The 17,749-nt window shown below is 35.4% G+C and overlaps 3 protein-coding genes across 3 annotated transcripts; 1 reads left to right on the forward strand and 2 right to left on the reverse strand.

The window, feature by feature from the left end:
- Positions 1 to 1,634: 1,634 nt before the first annotated feature.
- Positions 1,635 to 7,134, reverse strand: LOC137055894 (pleckstrin homology domain-containing family S member 1-like). Its single transcript, XM_067429810.1, has 14 exons — positions 6,845 to 7,134; positions 6,181 to 6,212; positions 5,969 to 6,069; positions 5,752 to 5,870; positions 5,524 to 5,676; positions 5,115 to 5,184; positions 4,719 to 4,892; positions 4,550 to 4,638; positions 4,174 to 4,230; positions 3,693 to 3,767; positions 3,480 to 3,578; positions 2,910 to 2,999; positions 2,670 to 2,802; positions 1,635 to 2,580 (listed from the first exon to the last, which is right to left on the reverse strand). Exons 2-14 carry the CDS (start codon positions 6,203 to 6,205, stop codon positions 2,509 to 2,511), a joined length of 1,257 nt encoding a protein of 418 aa, XP_067285911.1. The 5' UTR covers positions 6,206 to 6,212; positions 6,845 to 7,134; the 3' UTR covers positions 1,635 to 2,508.
- A 1,553-nt stretch (positions 7,135 to 8,687) lies between these two features.
- plekhs1.4 (pleckstrin homology domain containing S1, tandem duplicate 4) lies at positions 8,688 to 12,168 on the reverse strand. The gene is made up of 9 exons (XM_067429509.1): positions 12,148 to 12,168; positions 11,540 to 11,586; positions 11,368 to 11,429; positions 11,157 to 11,272; positions 10,847 to 10,981; positions 9,933 to 10,008; positions 9,791 to 9,847; positions 9,379 to 9,472; positions 8,688 to 9,284 (listed from the first exon to the last, which is right to left on the reverse strand). The coding sequence occupies exons 2-9, from the start codon at positions 11,544 to 11,546 to the stop codon at positions 9,229 to 9,231; spliced, it is 603 nt and encodes a 200-aa protein (XP_067285610.1). The 5' UTR covers positions 11,547 to 11,586; positions 12,148 to 12,168; the 3' UTR covers positions 8,688 to 9,228.
- A 1,321-nt stretch (positions 12,169 to 13,489) lies between these two features.
- On the forward strand, positions 13,490 to 17,290 carry si:ch211-28p3.4 (probable E3 ubiquitin-protein ligase TRIML1). The gene is made up of 6 exons (XM_067429507.1): positions 13,490 to 14,423; positions 14,499 to 14,594; positions 14,677 to 14,910; positions 16,077 to 16,096; positions 16,373 to 16,515; positions 16,713 to 17,290. Exons 1-6 carry the CDS (start codon positions 14,403 to 14,405, stop codon positions 17,288 to 17,290), a joined length of 1,092 nt encoding a protein of 363 aa, XP_067285608.1. The 5' UTR covers positions 13,490 to 14,402.
- The last annotated feature ends 459 nt before the right edge of the window (positions 17,291 to 17,749 follow it).

Here is a 17,749-nt window from a genome sequence, read left to right on the forward strand (position 1 = left end):
TTATATTTCCTGTCGCTGATTACTTTCCTCTCCAGTGCGCGTAGTTCTCAGTGTAATCTCGCATGTCGCGCTCTGTGTCTGGGTTAACAGCTAATAAAAACTTCTGTGTTTTTGTTCCTGTGTTTTTTAGTTTGTTTTCTGTACACCTTGTCACATATCAGCTTATAGACATTGTTCGTTTTTTTTGTAATAAGTCTGAAATGACAAGGAGGCTGCTTCCCGCAATAGAAAGTCAATGGAGACGGTTGGTTTGCCCCCCCCCCCCCCCCCCCCCGGTGGGCGTGGCTTTTAGATTATGACTCGTGTCGCTCTGTCTCTATTGTGTTCTTACATAAAAAATAATATCTCTGGACTGTGTGAATCCTGTTCAGTCACTTTTCAGTCTCAACCCCATTATTAATTGTTTTCTAACAACAATCCTATTTTGGTTTACCTTGGCACACCAAAGGTGTGCGCGCGTGTGTGTGTGCGCGTGTGTGTGTGCACGCGTGTGGTATGTATACATACTATACATACTAACTATTGTTGGTGTTTATATAGTTTCTTCTCTGTAGTCTTAATCTCTTCCGGCACATGAACGGACACCATTGTTATTTTCTGCCAATTTATTTCACCTTTTGTAGGTGTCCTCTGTTGCGTGACCATGATAGTAATGCAGATCTGAACATCTTTTGTCCCTGGCCCTAATGGGAAGGGAATTCACAATTTCTGGTAAAATGTCCCTCTGCCAGTCACAAGCAACATCATCTTATCATGGGTTTGCATTTGGTAGTCAAAACCACCAGATAACAGATGAATAAGCTTAGTTGGGATATATTTGAATAGTAAAAAAAAACAATACAATATATTCATTATACTTATATGCATTAATATGTAATACCTATTATACTATAAAATTATAAAAACATTAAATGGCTCCAGAAATAAATAAAAAACACCTATGATGATCACAATGGTAATTGTGAGAGAAAATCTCTGATTATGTATAAAAATGAGTTGTGACCTTTAGCGCTTCAAAATGCAGGTGTGCTTTTTACAGAATGTGGAAAAAAGGAGCTGCAGGTCTTTGTTCTTGGTCGTGATAGGAAGAGTAGGTGAAGTTTCTGGTTATACGCTTTTGTTTACGCTTTTTGTCTCTCTCTCTCTCTCTCTCTCTCTCTCTCTCTCTCTCTCTCTCTCTCTCTCTCTCTTCCCCCCCCCCCCATGTACCAATGTGTTGATCAAATTCAACAGGACGCACTTTACATTATTTTTTATCATCAGATTATTTAAGCCATGTTTGATTTTTAGGAATAAACAATATATGGAATCCATATTGGTTGTTGTATAGGTCAGTCTTGAATATGTAATTATTTCTGCCTTTTAGATTTACATCATGTAGTATGAATGTAAAGAAATATTTGTGAAGAGCGCTTTCCATATACGAGTGCTTCTGATGTTAGTTGCTGTGTGCATTCATGCATAAAAATAAAGTACAACCATCTTTATTACTTTCATTTTGAAATGCATAATTAACTCTTTACTGTCTTTACTCTCTTCTATAATATCCAACTAATCATTCAAATCCACATTTGATTATGTAACTCCCTGAGCTATATTAATTAAATCAATAGTTTTAAGTGAAACGCACAATGTTAAGAGTTATAAAAGTTTAATAACACTTCACAGTGTAACAATGTGCAAATGCATGCTTTTGTATAGCTATATATTAAGTAGGCTACATCTTCAGTAATCCATCTAAATTGTGAATGAAACATTTAAATCAAAGTATAATGATTTGGAGCGATACATCTTTGATTACATGCTTTCCAAAAATGAAATACACAATGACAATAAAGTTGTATATACACAGTATATAAAGTATCTCATACTGTTAGAATTATAAAAAGTACAGAGTGGCTAAAGGGACATGGTGAAGAAGAAAAAAGTTGCCAGTGCATTTCGTTAATAGGCTAAATGTTTTGTGTTCCCCCCGAGAACAGACAAGGACAAAAATTTTCTCAGGGGAATGCAAATGTTTTTGTGGGGGAATGCATTTTGGAGTCAAAAGCATTGACTTATTATTCTCCCACCTCAGAATTTTTTTCACGCCCATGTCCCTTTAAAGGAAAAAAGTCAGTTCAAAGGAGGTTAAAATACATGAACAGTTTAGAATTGTGCAAATGAACTTTAAGCTCATACTTGTTATAAAGTAATACTTGATTCTTGTTCTTCACATAAGCATAAATGAACTATACCCACTACCATGTAGTTTCATGTAAATACTTATATAGTCTAAATATTACCATTTTTTTTTCATGTTACTGAATATAACATGTTTAATTTACATTATTTTGCATATTTACATAGCTAAAGTACCTTGTCCTCTTGCATGTACATTAATCAACATAATTTCCACTTCTGTTGCTTTTTAACGCCTTGTTTTCCACCTTTGTGATTTGGATGAATGAGCTTTACTGTCCCACAGTCAGACCCTTTGACCTTAAACTAGACATGTACTACATGTATCTAACAATTTAATATGCAGGGTTCAGAGGGGAGAGGCTGGGATCCTGGAATCCGCCGAATAGTGAGTTTTACCTGCAGATAATTTCAGTAACGTTATTTATAGCTCTCTGAATGTAGTGAAGAAAAAAATCGAATGGAATCAACATCTTACAAGGACTTACTTCATTCTTGCTTAGTCTTCTTATGTATTTGTGTATATCTTCTACTGTGTCTACCAGCAGGTCATTGAAGGCCAGGATCTGATCCCCCTTATGGAACAGACGTGAGTCCTGAATCTGACGACACTTAGACACACTGGAGAAGAAATTGATGAGAGACAAAGAACAATGAGAAACATAGTACAGTGTAAGTTGTTAATTTTCACTCTCTATTATGATATAACAGTACAATGAGAGTAGTACCATGGTTTGCCTTCTTCCTGTGTCAAGATAAGACTTTTCAGACTGTTTTGACTAATGCAGATTTCCTTAACAACATGTCTGTGCGTTTCCCTATACAGAATAGAAATATGCATTGATTATTTTCAAACAGATGTCACATTCTTCATAACCTTAGTGCTAAATATAGCTGAAAATCAAATGGCACAGGAAATTAAGAAATTGAATCCTTGGTCCCAATTTATATTAAGTGTCTTAGTACACTATAGCATACTAAATCCTTTGATACTATGCACCTATTGTATACATATGTTTTACATAGTACTTACAAAACACCTGCATGTAATTACACTGTTGACACTTAACCTACCCATTCCACCAAACCTGTCCCTAACTTTACTGGTATCCCACCTCAATAGAAGCAAAAGTGTTTTGCAACACAGCATGAACCCAATACGTACACTGTACAGTGTAATTACATAGTAGTTAAAGATACTTAATATAAAGTGGGACTGTTTCCTTGTATGCACAATACTCTAATTGTATTTCTAGTGTTAAACTAAGGGGAGAGGGTGAATTCAAATGATAAATCACCTCTTGTTGTTTAAAGGCGCCTCATCCAGCTCAGTAGAGGCACAGTTCCCATTGAAGCTACAGAGATGAGACTGAGAGTGTCTCCTTTCTGTACTCATTCTAAGGAAAAGAGTAAGAAAGTGAAACAAGAGACAACATTCCGATTGTTTTTAGCAGAAAAATAGTTGAAAGCTGCCATTATATAAGTAAAACTGCATTAAAGTCAAAATTTACCGTTTATATTCAACGTAATTATCCTGATTGACTGCACCATTGCACACAGAGGATTCGTGGCCATTAATGGAAGTACTGAAAAAGACCAAATTATAATTTGTTGAACTTTATGTACCTCAGAACGACGCTTGCTTAATCATTCTAGTCAGAGATGATTGGATCTCTCAGGTATCAAGATGCTAAAACCTTGCTACAGTAAGTGTTTGCTTTAATCTTAGCATTCATTCATGACTAGACCTGTTCAGCAAGACTGGAAATGTCCAAACAACAAAGAATGTTCAGCTACGCTAATATAAGGGTTGTTTTGTTGTCTTTAAATAAACAAGAATCACATCTATGTGTAGCATCTGAGGCTCAGTGGAGTGGACTTCGTGAATGCATTACAATGTGTCAGATGGCAACACGCACTTAGTTTACTGTATCTTGCACAACTAACGCAATAGTGCAGTGTCATGAGGTGAACTGAAGACTTCAAAATTACTTTGTCTGGATGCATGGAGCATTAGCCTCCTGTTGGACATCTTCCAACGCCATTTGCCTAATCAGGAAAGACCACAAAAAGAACAAGTCAATTAAATGTCTCTCAGAAAATTGCATTTTATCAACAGAGTACATTTCACATTTTGCTACACTCTTAAAAATAAAGGTTCTTAAATGGTTCTTTGGCAGGGTGTATGGTTCCATGAAGAACCTTTAATATCCAAAGAACATTTCCATTGCACGAAAGGTTCTTTGTAATGCAAAAAGGTTCTTTAGACTATAAAATGGTTAGATAAAAATGGTTCCCAAAATTTCCTGGCACCTTTATTTTTAAGGGTGTAGGCCAGTTAAGGGTAAAAGTCTTCCCGAACACCTACACTGATGCCATGCGCATGTATTCACTGCTGTCCTCTTGAAATTCACCCTGTTTCCCATCCTTCTCGTCTTTATGCTCTTTAAATGAAATCTGTCAAACAGAAGTTCGAGTTTTTGTCATATGGTAGTTTAAAAGCATTTTTGTTACAGAAACATGGAAATGTGTAAAACCTTGCGCTCTGCTAGTACTGAGGATTCGCTGTACTTGCTAGGATAGTCATAATGGTTGGGGGTTGGTCGAGAAGATAACATTAATGGAGGTGCTGACCATCTTTCATCAGACTGATCTTCAACCTTTGGTTCTGAAGACTTTTCAGGTGCAGATATTGATCTATATCTGTTGTCCTGTGGAAAAAGGTCAAGTATGTGAGCGTGCTCAACCTCTCTTGACATGCTTTTGCTTTTGCATAAATGCTTGAAAATAAATAAATCATGCCAACATGAGTTATAAAAAAAAAAAAAAAAGATTAATTGTATGAAGTTATAATAATACTATGACTGGTAGTTTATATATACATACATGTGTGTAAAGATAGAGAGAGAAGAGAGAAATATTTTAATGTTTACCTCAGGAGTGCCGTCTGTATGTTGCATTTTACTAGTTTTCAAGGCATCGTGCCAGCCATTCACATCATCACTGAAACCAGAAAACATCATCATCACAAGAAAACATTACCACTACTATTTGTAAAAATGTCACCAGTTTGTATTAAAATTTGATTTGAATGTTTAAACGATTCAAACAAAATAATTTAGAATGCAATATTCTAAATGCAAACAGTCATGCCAGTAAAGCTTTGACGACTTATTTTGTAATACTAATTTTAATTGTGTATATCTTCAAAACCAAAAGAAGGACTAAAAGCCACACTTCATGGAGACTTTAAATATGATTTGTTTGCCTGTATAATGCTTGCTTTTATGGAATGATGGTATGACAGCAATGAGAGATATCGTCAAAATGATGGTTGCAAACCTGTTTTTCCCAATGAGAAAATAGTCTCTGCTGTGTTTTTGTGTGTCATCTTCCACCCTCAAGAACAACACAGAGGTTGGAGAACAATCGAAGTGTTTCTGAATCCAGTCCCACATCGGATGTGTCTCTAGGTCAGTAAACATCAAGCTGACCCTTAAAACAGAAAGACTTTCTCATTATAGTGTGAAAAATACTGTTTATTTTTGAGCGTGACTGTATTTTCCTTACTTAGAAATGTCTATCATTCCCACAGGTTTGTCTCTCTTTTCCTCGTTGATATAATATGTCAGATGGTAGGTGCCTTCACCCATCTTGGAGAGCACAAAGAAACGGCGTTTCCATGATTTCTGTGTCAGATATAACAGGTAAAACTGCTAAGTTTAGCAAACATAGAAACTGTCTTTGACATACTGCAGATATGACAGACATGCAATATGAGACATACAGAGCTTTTTAAAAAGGCAGATTGACCAGGGGACTTATACAGGTATCCAACGTACACTTCCTCCACCGTTGCTGGTTCTTTGTAAAACTTTGCAGTTTCTGCTGCAGAAACATAAATAAACGGCTTAAAATTAAACACAGAGATACAACTGAATTTAATGTATTAAATTTCTGTCTTGATAATCCCATTTTCCTAAATGATTTTAGACTTACTTTTATTTTTTTTGGACTTGATCATGTTGTTTCTGAAATAGATGTGAAATAAGTTTACTGTAAGCAATGAAATCCAATACAATCACATGTAAACAGCAGTTATTATTTTGTAAAACAAAACTAATTTTCAGTAAAGACTAATTCAAATGCAAAGGAAATTAATCCTCCATCAAATGTCATGTTATGAATATGAATTTGCATTCAAGCATCACATAGCAAACTCTGCAGAGTCTTTATATCAGTACACTGTAAAAAATTTGTGGTGGTTTTTGTTGGTTTAACTTAAAAAAGTAAGTAACCTGGTTGCCTTAATTTTGAGTTTATTGAAATTAAAAATTTGAGTTGATACAATGAAGGAAATTAGTTTAATAAATAGAAATTCAAAATATTTTTTTTTACCACATAAAAATGTGATAAATCATGAAAATAGCACAATTTGGCATGTTTCACTGTGTCATCAGAAATAACACACACATTATTACCCAATATGCTTACAAAATATTTTAATAATCTTTTAATAAAGGTTGTTGGATCTCAAAAAATGTTCATTGTATTAACTCAAAATTTTATTTTCAATGAAATCAAAATTTTAAGGCAACCAGGTAACTTTTTTTCTACATAATTTTTTACAGTGTAGCCATATTCTATAATATTATTGTCTTACCTTGTGTCTCTGTAAAAATAGTGTCTTCTAAAAAGTTCAGGTCTCACAACATGCGTGTTATGATGGCAGATTAGGAGGAAGCTCAGGACTTTTGTTTCTTCCTCCGAGTTATGCTGGTAAAAGGAGGAGTTTCTGGTTGTACGTAAGCTTCGGTTTAGGGACCCTCCCTTTTAATTGTGTCAGTCAATAGTTTGTGGAAATTACCAGACATATTCATAATGGCTTTGTGGTATTGTGGGAAATTTTAAACTTCAAAAACAAATGTAGCTTCTGGAGCACATCCAGGAAGCTGTGTCTGGATATGAGCACAAATATTATATGAGTATTATACACTGAAACCTGGCACTATTCCATTTATCAGATCAAAATGCATGTGGCCAGAAACTCCTTTTAGGAATGCATGAGGTAGATCAAAAACTTGCCATGCCCAACACCCTTCATTCTTTCTCTACAAGCTGCTGGGGTTTTTAGGGGGAATTCTTGATCAACGGCTTTCAGTAAATAATGATAACTGTCTTTCCTCCACCATTTTCCAAGTGTAACATACTTTTGACTGGTGAGGGGGTTGAGGGTGATCGATTGATTGCATTTAATTTTAATTTTTAGGGTTAAAGAAATGTGGTACTCAAAAAACAATAGATAACCAAAAAAAAAAAAAAAACTGGAAGAACATTAACAAATTATCTAATAAGATTTAGGCCTATGTGCAGGATTTTTTTTAATAATAGGAGTCAGGGTGAAGAGTCCTTGCAGAATTTAAAGATTGAACTAAATTGTGTCATTGATCATACGGGGTGTGTATGTGTAAGTGAGAATGTTTTCATTGTAGCGCTTGGGTTGTTGCTGGCATAAAAATGCATATAAATTTGTACATAATGCACCAGCCTAGTCTCAATGTTAATACGTATCAATGAGTTGCGACACTCCCATATGTCCATAGAAATTGAGGAATGCAGAAGTAACGCGTCATGGATGGGGCAAACAATAGTTCCAGCAATGGCATTGAATCTGATTAATTTCAGTGTTAAGCACACTCGCTAGTAAATGAATTATTTTTTCCCCTTCATTTTAATGTATAAGTTGCCCTCTCAGAAATCAAGCCAGCAGTGTTTTCAAATAAAGCATGTTATAGTTAATGTTTATCGTAAAATATTAAATAGTAAGACTCTAATTGCAGTTAAATCTGGAAATTTCATCAAGTAAATGTTGGTATGGTAGAACCACACTTTACGGAAAAATACATGTAAATATGAGATCACGTTGCTATGAAATCTTGTTTCCACCACAGAATAAAACATAAAAAGGTAATTGTGCCTTTTTATCTTGCGATTATTTTATTCCTTATAATTCTGACTCTTTTTCTCACGTGACAAACTCTCAATTATTAGTTATAAAAATCAAACATGCAATTGTGAGTTATAAGGCCCGAATTGCATGATATGAAGTTGCAATTACGTGTTAGAAAGTCAGAAGAATTGTGAGATATAAAGTTTAACTTTATAAATTTATATTTTATATCTTGCAATTCTGTGAATAAAGTCAGAATTGCGAGATGTAAAATCGCAGTCGTGAAATAAAATATTGCAATTATCTTTTAAAATGTTTTATTCAATGGTGGAAACGAGCTTGATACGTTGCCGCCACAGATACAGATAAATTGATTTTGAGGGAAAAAATGGAACGGTTTATCATAAGAAACTTTCAAAAGGCTACATACAGTATAAAATACAAAATGAAAGTAATAATTATATTTAATTAATATATTAACAAAACTAAATCAAAAAAGTGAATATTTTACTAAAAGGCAAAATGTTGACATTGACAGACACAATAGTTTTAATCAAATGTTAAAACAGATAATACATTTACATTTTATTTTCTTTACATTTCACATCAAGGTGAATATAAGAACACATTTGTTTTGAAACTTTTAATATTTAAATGTGAGCTATATTTAGTAGCTTTCATATTTACACAGTGTAGCCTGTGTATTGTCTTAAAAAATAGCTGCCTTGCTCTAAAATTATTGACTTTTGGTAACTTGCTTTAATCATATTTATTTTATTTTTATTAAATTAAATTAATGCAACTTGTGCATTCATCTCATTATCAATTTCAATTGAGGTTTTCAATGCAAAGCTATTGTAAAAACATTATTGTTTCATAATGCAAGTCAGTAAAAAAAAAAAGATTTAACATAAAGAATCCTGTTCAACCTTATATCTGTTTGAAAATGAATTCAGCATATTAAACAAAAACAAAAAACAACACAATCTTTCTTAAATTCAGTCTCATTTCCAGACTGTAATGATAATTAGAAGTCAGTGGGTAACAACAGACAAAGAAGCTGGAGTTTCGGATGAAGCCTGAGTACTTTTCTGTACTCATTCTGACAGTTCATCTGTGTGGTTATCTTCGCTGTTTGTTTCTGTCCTCAATTCTGTCTCAAGCAAAAAAGAGTGAAACTATTAGTATATTTATGAGTTCAAGTTTGTATTTACTCCTGTGTTGTTTGCATGCATTTAACTGATTACTTTTGAATTTTGTCGGAGAAACATAGATGGACTCATGTGTCGCAGGTGATGGCAGCTCATGCGTAACACGGTGTGTATGACCCCACTCAACTTCCTGTCATTAACAGAATATAGGTAATGATGATGATTTTATTGCCTTATCTTATTAGATTATTGAACGGCTACAAATTAAGTCCATTCGTGATCAGAATAAGTGGAGTGAATTCTCAAAGCAAAGGGTTAAATAAATACCATGCAATGTTTCTAAAAAAAGCAAACCTGATTTCCCCCCCCCCCCAGCTTTAATATAATCAATATAGTTATATATTAAATACTTATTATTATCATTTAAGGATCATACAACCTGAAATGCCAATTGGCCACAAACCAAGACCTATTTTTAGCAGAGAGTCCCTTCCATGTGCCAACAAACCTGCTCATTGTTTTCTGATTGTGGAAGTTCACTGATGAGTCTCTTTGATCCAAATGTCTGTGTGACGGATAATTCATTAGGATTATTCAGTATGAATGTATGAAATGCATGCATTTTCAAGTGAGAAAAGTAAAAACATTACCTTGGGATCCAAAAGTCTGTGTGGACGATTATTTAAGATGTCATATAAAGCATTGAACCATTTTTCCATCTCCCAACTGCACAAATATGTTATATTGCATCATTCAGAGACTATTTAAAAATAGCCAAATCATATTATGGGCCCTATTTTAAAGATCTCAGCATTTGGCCTGAAGCACATGGCGCAGGTGCGCTTTTGCTAGTTTGACAACGGAAAAAAAAACCAGTCGCTGCACCAGGCATGGTCCAAAAGGGTTGTACCTAGTCACTTAATGAGTCATGGGTGTGTTTTGTGCGTAATGTGCAATAAACCAATCAGTGTTATTTCCCATTCGTTGCGCTTGCACCATGGCCAATTCTTGGCAGAATTTACAAGCGGAAAGACCCATCTCCAGAGCAGATTTTTTTTTTTTTTTTTTTTTTTCATTTTAAAAAATGTTTGTGTGCTGCTGCATGTCACTGTGTGTGTAATAAGCAGAGTATACACGTGTTGTGCACCCGCCTATAGGCACACATTACTATGCGCCCTCGAAATAACAAAAAAATTCTGTGCCATTGAGTTCAGACAATGCGCCTGAACGCACCTCGTTTTCAGACCCACGTTTGTTATTTAAAGAACGTGGCACTGGATGTGAAAATTATAACTACATCAGGCTGAAACTAGCAAAGAACACTTGCGTCGCGCCAGCCGTTGCATTGCGCACTGTGTATGATCAGTTGTCTATGATTGTTTTTAAAAGAATAGAAATTACAAAAAGTTAATTTCTGTAAAAGTCTATATATATATATATATATATATATATATATATATATATATATATATATATATATATATATATATATATATATATATATATATATATATATATATATATATATATATATAAAGAACAAAAATACATTGCCTGTACAAACCTGTTTTCTCCGATAAGGAAGTAGTCTCTATCTGGTACTTTAATGAACAGTACGGATGAAGGAGAACATCTGAAGTTGTAATGAATCCAGCTCCACATATTATGCATCTCAGGGTTCAAGAACATGAATGTGACCCTAGAGGACAGACAGAAAATCAGATGTTCTCTTCTGTAGTCTCACCGTACAATAGTTATTGCAAGGGAAATTTGTCATGACAAACAATGATGTTGGATAGATGAGAGGCAGTTAACAGACAGACAGAGGACTTTAATGATCTGATGAGGTGGGTCAATGCAATTATTAAACATACTTAGACAAGTCAACGTCTCCAAGTGGTTTGCTCATCTCTTCATTTTTGTAGTACTTAAGCTGGCACATGTTGTTACCGTACTTTAAAAGAACAAAAAACCTCCGTTTCCATGATTTCTGGAAGAAGAAGGAAAAAACACAAAAAACAGCATGACAAAAATTAGCAAAGGAAGTCTCTCAAAAACCTGTTTTGCTCTTTCAGAGAAACATACCTGGGACTTGAACAAATTCTCTGGGGGAGATTTGTAAAGATATCCAGAACACATTTGCTCCTCTGCACCATGTATGTAAAATGCATAGTTTTTATCTGCTTGGACAAATAATTAAAACTTAGCCACATGTTACTTACTAATAATGTAGATCACAGACCTTAAACGAACATACCTGCCATGTTACAGTTTAGGTGAGTAATGGAATGCTGTGAGTGTAATCTGGGAACAAAACAAGCTGTGGTTACTTCAGCATACAATGATGAATGATTTCAAGTGTCAAATGTTTGAACTTTATGGTGTTCTTAAAACAACACTGTCAGGACTGTGCCACATGGTCTGAGATTACAATAGGTGGTGTGACAGTGAGCCCCGAGATCTGTGTTTGCACATGATGTGCATGTTTTTTTTAAAGATATTAGCAATCCACAAAAACCATACTAGTCTGTTAGTGACAGTGTAAACCGAGCCAACCAATAGACATAATAAGCGGCACAAACAAGGAAACAAATACACACATGCACACAAAGACTGAAAACTATTCCTCAGATAAATATAATTTTGTTTGAAATGTATTCAGGTGGTATAATAATAAATAAACACTAAATGGTGACTTATGATTGAACTTATCCCCATTGATGCTGCCACACTTTATGTAAATCAGACAGCAGAATTCCTAAGTTTGACCTATTATGCAGCAATCAAAATTATGTAAGTAATGCAGTTTTAATAGAAAACTATGATTGTAATATTATTATATGACTGAAATGACAGTTTCTGTACCTGAGATAGATGCTCCCTGTCTGTGAGTACACAAAATGTGGTTAAAATATATGAGGAAGTTTACACTAGTGTGAAAATCCTTAGCAGTGATGTCACAAGGAAGGCGGTGATTTAAACATATTTTATGTACTTTGTAATACTTTCTATGTTCTATTTGTTCAAGAAACACTAATTCCATCACTATTGGCAAGTTTTTATACTCATTATTGATTTTTTCTGACACTATTGTCTCTGAAATAGACATTAGCACATTGCTTTTTATTACCTGACATTGAAGGTGAAGTCCCATCTTCTATTGGTCATAAAAACAGATAGCCCTGTCCCAAACTCACATCATTGGTGGAGCTAAAGTTAAAGGTATAGTTCACCCAAAAATGTTAATTAGCCCATGATTTACTCACCCTCAAGTCATGCTAGGTGTATATGACATTCTTCTTTCAGGCCAATAAAATCAGATCTTGTGCTCCACATGGCTCCGGGGGGTTAATAAAGGCCTTTTGAAGCGAATCAATGTGTTTTTGTGAGAAAAATATCCATATCTGATCGTATAAAGTGATGTTCCGGCTGATCGTCTTCTGTGGAAAAAGTGTTGAAAGTGCCTTTCCCAGTTCAAAATGCTTACGTGTCTTAAACGTGTCATGAACTGGCTTGTTTTATTTTTTTACTGTTGTCTGAGGTAAACTAATGACGTGTGGTTTTTACATTCAAAAACATCATAACTAATAAGAAATTGGCTATTTTCTACAGTGGGTTTGAGGCTCTCTCCAAAACGCTGGGTTTTGATGGGTGTGACACACTGGAGACTTGGAAGTAAACGCCCACGGCTAGGATTGGAGAAGACTTGCATATTTAATAAGCTTCAGCTCCCCATTCAGTTCAGTTCACATGAGGGAGAGATTGATTTGAAAGTGGCAACCGGGATGATTCTCTTACAGGGCTCGTAAACGTCTTTATCTAACAAACACAATGATTTTTTTCTCATCCACCCACGATTGATTGGAATATTATTTCTGTATTATATGGCCCCGAACAATCTGTGGATATAAGCATGAACACACACACACACACACACACACACACACACAAACATACACACACACACACACACACACATGCATGCGCCCAGATGAAAAAAATATTATTTCTGTCTGGAAAACATCTCTATTCATCACCCCTTTAATGTCTGACGAGCATAACGGGTAGCATCATATATATGTATACATATCTAAGCATAAGCATTGTGAACAGCAGAGGCACTTTCAACACTTTTTCCATAAATTGAATACGGAAGGTGATCGGCTAAAACTCTACCTTATAAATTATAATTATTAAATATGGATATTTTTCTAGAAGGGCTTTTTTAACCCCCAAGAGTCATGTGGTGCACGTTATTTGACAGACAAGTGCATTTATTTTTTTATTGACTTTAAAACCAGAGCAACAATTATTGCCATTGTAAAGTTTGGATTAGCAGGAGTCCCGTATCAATCAAAATGTCCCGTATCAATCAAAGAGTCGACTTGCGTCAGTTCCCACACACGCCTGCTTATCCAATGGCGTGAGGGTTGAACAATTATTGTTCAATGGCAATGTGACAAGAATTTGGCCATAATGTATTGGGGACAAAAAGACAGGCGGCAGCTGCAGGTGGCTTGGCACATGCAGGCCTCAATCCAAACATTCCTACTCATACACAAGTCATAGAATTAGTATCAGTCATTACAAAGGCTAACAGGGTCATGGCTAAAGCCTATAATTAGTGCTACCTGCTCTGGAATTCGACCCAGTTGCAACATGCAAAAATAAAATCTGCAAAACTTTAAAATGTAAACAAATTTGTAGATAAGAAACCTGTCAAATTTGTCCTCAGAGGTTAAACTGGAGACCCTAATTTAAACACTTAAATATTAGCTCTTGTGACGCATGCATCAACACTTTCAAAAGTCTTCCATGTGAGACGGAGATATAAATAGACGCTTTGTTTGGCTAGAAGTGCTGCTTCAATTCTCATATGTGCACAATGTACTACAGCAGGCTCCTTCAGCCAGATTTATGGACCAAAGTACAACGCAAATACTTCCCAGGGCACAGGAACAACAGATGGACCATCACCCCTCCCCTATCCTTGGCATTTTAACCATACAGTATAAAGCTCAAAGTTTGGGCCTTAGGCTATTCATTTGCCAGTGGAGAACAAGACTGAAAAGAGAACCAAACCAATCAAATTAAGGGAAGAACCGGTACTAGTAAAATCAATGATGAAGACACAAACCCAGGTAAATATTCAGTCAATTTCTATTCATTATGATGGATTTCAACTTGATTTTGACTTTTTAAACCTCTCATTCAAGGACACCTCAATAAAACATCAGGAGCAGCTAAAGATACAAAGAGACATTCTGGCCTTCCGAATGAAGAAGCTGTCATCAAAGCAATCGGTCTTCAATGTAAGTTGGTGAAACTACCACTACCATTAACGTCTGTAAGTATGGTAAATGCAAAGCATGAGTATCTTTCATTATTCCACAGAGCAAGACTGCAGCTTTAAAAGAGAAGCTTAAGAAAAAATATGATGACATGAAAAGGGTTTTGGATGAGGATCTTAGAATTACACTAAGCCAGCTGGATCTTGAAACAGAGGCCATGGAGAGAACTGTTGAGGACAGCATTGAAAAGTGCTACCGCCTCACGCAGGAAATCGATCAGCAGCTCGCTGAACTATCTGCACAGATGGAGAAAGATCAACGTCAGGGTCAAGACAAGGTGCAGTTTCAGTCCAGAATGGTGTTTTGTAGTAGCACATTTTTTAGATGGAAATGCATATTTAAGGTAGTAACCAAATATAATACCAAATACTCTTGAGCACTCAAATCCAAAATTGTATTTTTTTTTACTTTTTAATGCCAAGGACCCCCAAATGTAATGCCTCAAATATAAAGACAGTTGCAGCATCGTTTAAAATATATATATATTTTTAGCAGAGATGCTTTGAAATGATCAAAAACGAAAGTTAATGTTTTCACAAAGATAGGAAAGGTGCACTATATAACTTTTCCATCCGCTAGAGGGCGCCTATTCAAAACAAAGGCGTAGCTTGACGACGCCACGTTTGAGCGCAGAATCTTGTGGTCTCCACCTCACAGTTGGTGGAAAAGAATCGGGATAGGACTCATGGCAGAAATCTTGTTCATGTATGCGATTATTAACGTTACTGTAGTATGAAGCAGAGCAGGACAGTGTTGTGGGAGCTGAGCAAGGCCGCTGGAGCGATTGTTAATAAGATGAATGCAACACACACCTCGCGAGCATTGGGACTTTTATTATGCCACAGTCATTCCGCTTTTTTTCTCATGATTTACAAATAGTCGGAAACATTTAGGATATTGTAAGTACTTAACTGAACAAAATGTATAATACAGGCCTATAGTTTTTTGGATATTTTATTGAATTTATTTTACATAGTGCACCTTTAAGCAACACAACCAATTTTAACATTTATAATAAGAAATGTTAGACTGATTTCTGAAGGATCATGTGACATTGAAGACTGGAGTTATGATGCTGAAAAATATATATTAAAAAATGTACTTACATTTATATGAAATTGTAATAATAATTAAGAATATTACGGTACTTTTTATTTAAATATATGCAGCCATGTTGAGCATCAAAGACTTCTTTAAAAAAATATATATATATTTTGTAAAGCCCATTTTATACAGTTTGATAAAAAAGTTATATTGTAAAGGGAATTAAATATTTACTAGGCTTCATATTGCCATTGCAATAAAGCAAACTGTTTTATTACAAAAACATTATCTGGCCAATATTTTAGAGAGTAATCATAGATAAATTAAGGCAAATGCAGTGTTGAAATGTTATAGATAGCTTACTTTTAAAACCTGTCTCCACCTCTCTTTTACTTACAGATATCAGAGATGGAGGAAAGGTAAGTAGTGTTGCAGTTGTGGAAATTTGGTTTCTAGCTGGCCCATGAGTGAAATTTAAGTTTAATAAGTATGTAAACATAAAGTTACTGGCATATTTTACACTGCTTTTTGTTTTTTTAGTTTAAATGTTTTTTTTCTTTTCTTGTTTTGATAAATCTGTGGGACGGAAATTGGCCAAGCATTTAATCAAGCATTCGATCGGACATTTCTGCAACAACACTACTTCCTTCTTGTGTGACTTGAGAATTTTTTTGCACGTTCTTCCTTGTTTATAGAATAATGGAGACTCTGAAAAAGACTGATCCAGAGTCAATGCAGATGGATGAATTTAAGAATGAACAGTTACTCTGCTTAACCATCAACCTGCTGTTGTTCATACGCTCTCAGGTTCCTGTCACCAAGAAACTCTTCCAAAGCTGTGAGGGTCTCCACATTTTCACATGAGAATTACTCTAGTGCTTTTACTATGTACAAGTTTAAAAAATTCCTGCAATGTTTACCATCATTCTAACTCTCATGCTAAACCTGTACTGAGCCCCTCGGAGCTCTCACAAGGAATTTGTTTCTATTTGTAGAGTCTAATTTTATGAAGCCTTAGTACTTTCCGTTTTTCAGATGCCCAAGAAGTTGTTTTGGATCCTGACTCTGCTCACCCGAAGCTTATTGTTTCCCCTGAGGGCGACTCAATCTCTTACACTGACACTTGGCAGGAAGTTTCTGAAAACCCCTCTCGATTTGACACTACCCTGAATGTGATTAGCCGAGAGGGCTTCACGGATCCTCGCAACTACTGGGAGGTGCAGGTTGCTGGGAAGACATACTGGGAACTAGGCCTCACATACTATACAATTCCCAGGAAAGGCAGAGAGGAAGACTGCTGGTTGGGACGGGGCCCAACGTCCTGGTGTGTTGAGTATTTCAACGGAGACTACACAGCCTGGCACAATGGCGTTCCCCATGAGCTCACCCATGTAAGTGGGAGAAACTTCCAGCGTATTGGCATCTTCTCCAGCTCAGAGGGAGGTTTGATTTGTTTTTTGGGGGCAGACACCATGACGCCCCTGTACAGTTTTTGTGCAGGAACTTTCACAGACTTACTTTACCAGGCTGTCTGTCCTGGCCATGAGAACCAGGGGACAAACACGAAACCGCTGCTGATTTGCGACGCCTCCAAATCCGCCCCCACTTTGTGATGAGGGTTGGGGTCTGGATTTAAACTAAGCGAAAGAGGTTGCAAAAAAACTTCTTTTTTTTTTGAATGATTAGTTGTAAATTGTTCCTTAGCTTGATTGATATTTCTAGAACTTATTTGTATAAAATAATCTGTGCCATTTTTGTTGTATAAGTTTACTGTATAAATGGGAAAGTATGAGTTTATTAAATGTTATATTAGATGTTATTAAATTTCCCCCCAGGTACACTATCATTCAAACCTTTAGGATCAGGAATTTATTCAGCAAGGACACACTGAATTGATCTAAGTGACCACAAAGATATTTGTTTCACTAGATTTCTATTTTGAATAAATGCTGTTCTTTTGAAATTTGTATTTATTAAAGATTCCCCCAAAAATATATTTATAAATTATACATTTTATTTTTCAATATATTATATTTCACAATATAACTATTTCATTATCAAAGGTGAGCATA

The sequence above is a fragment of the Pseudorasbora parva genome, chromosome 21 (assembly GCF_024679245.1).
Source record: "Pseudorasbora parva isolate DD20220531a chromosome 21, ASM2467924v1, whole genome shotgun sequence".
Classification (NCBI taxonomy): domain Eukaryota; kingdom Metazoa; phylum Chordata; class Actinopteri; order Cypriniformes; family Gobionidae; genus Pseudorasbora; species Pseudorasbora parva.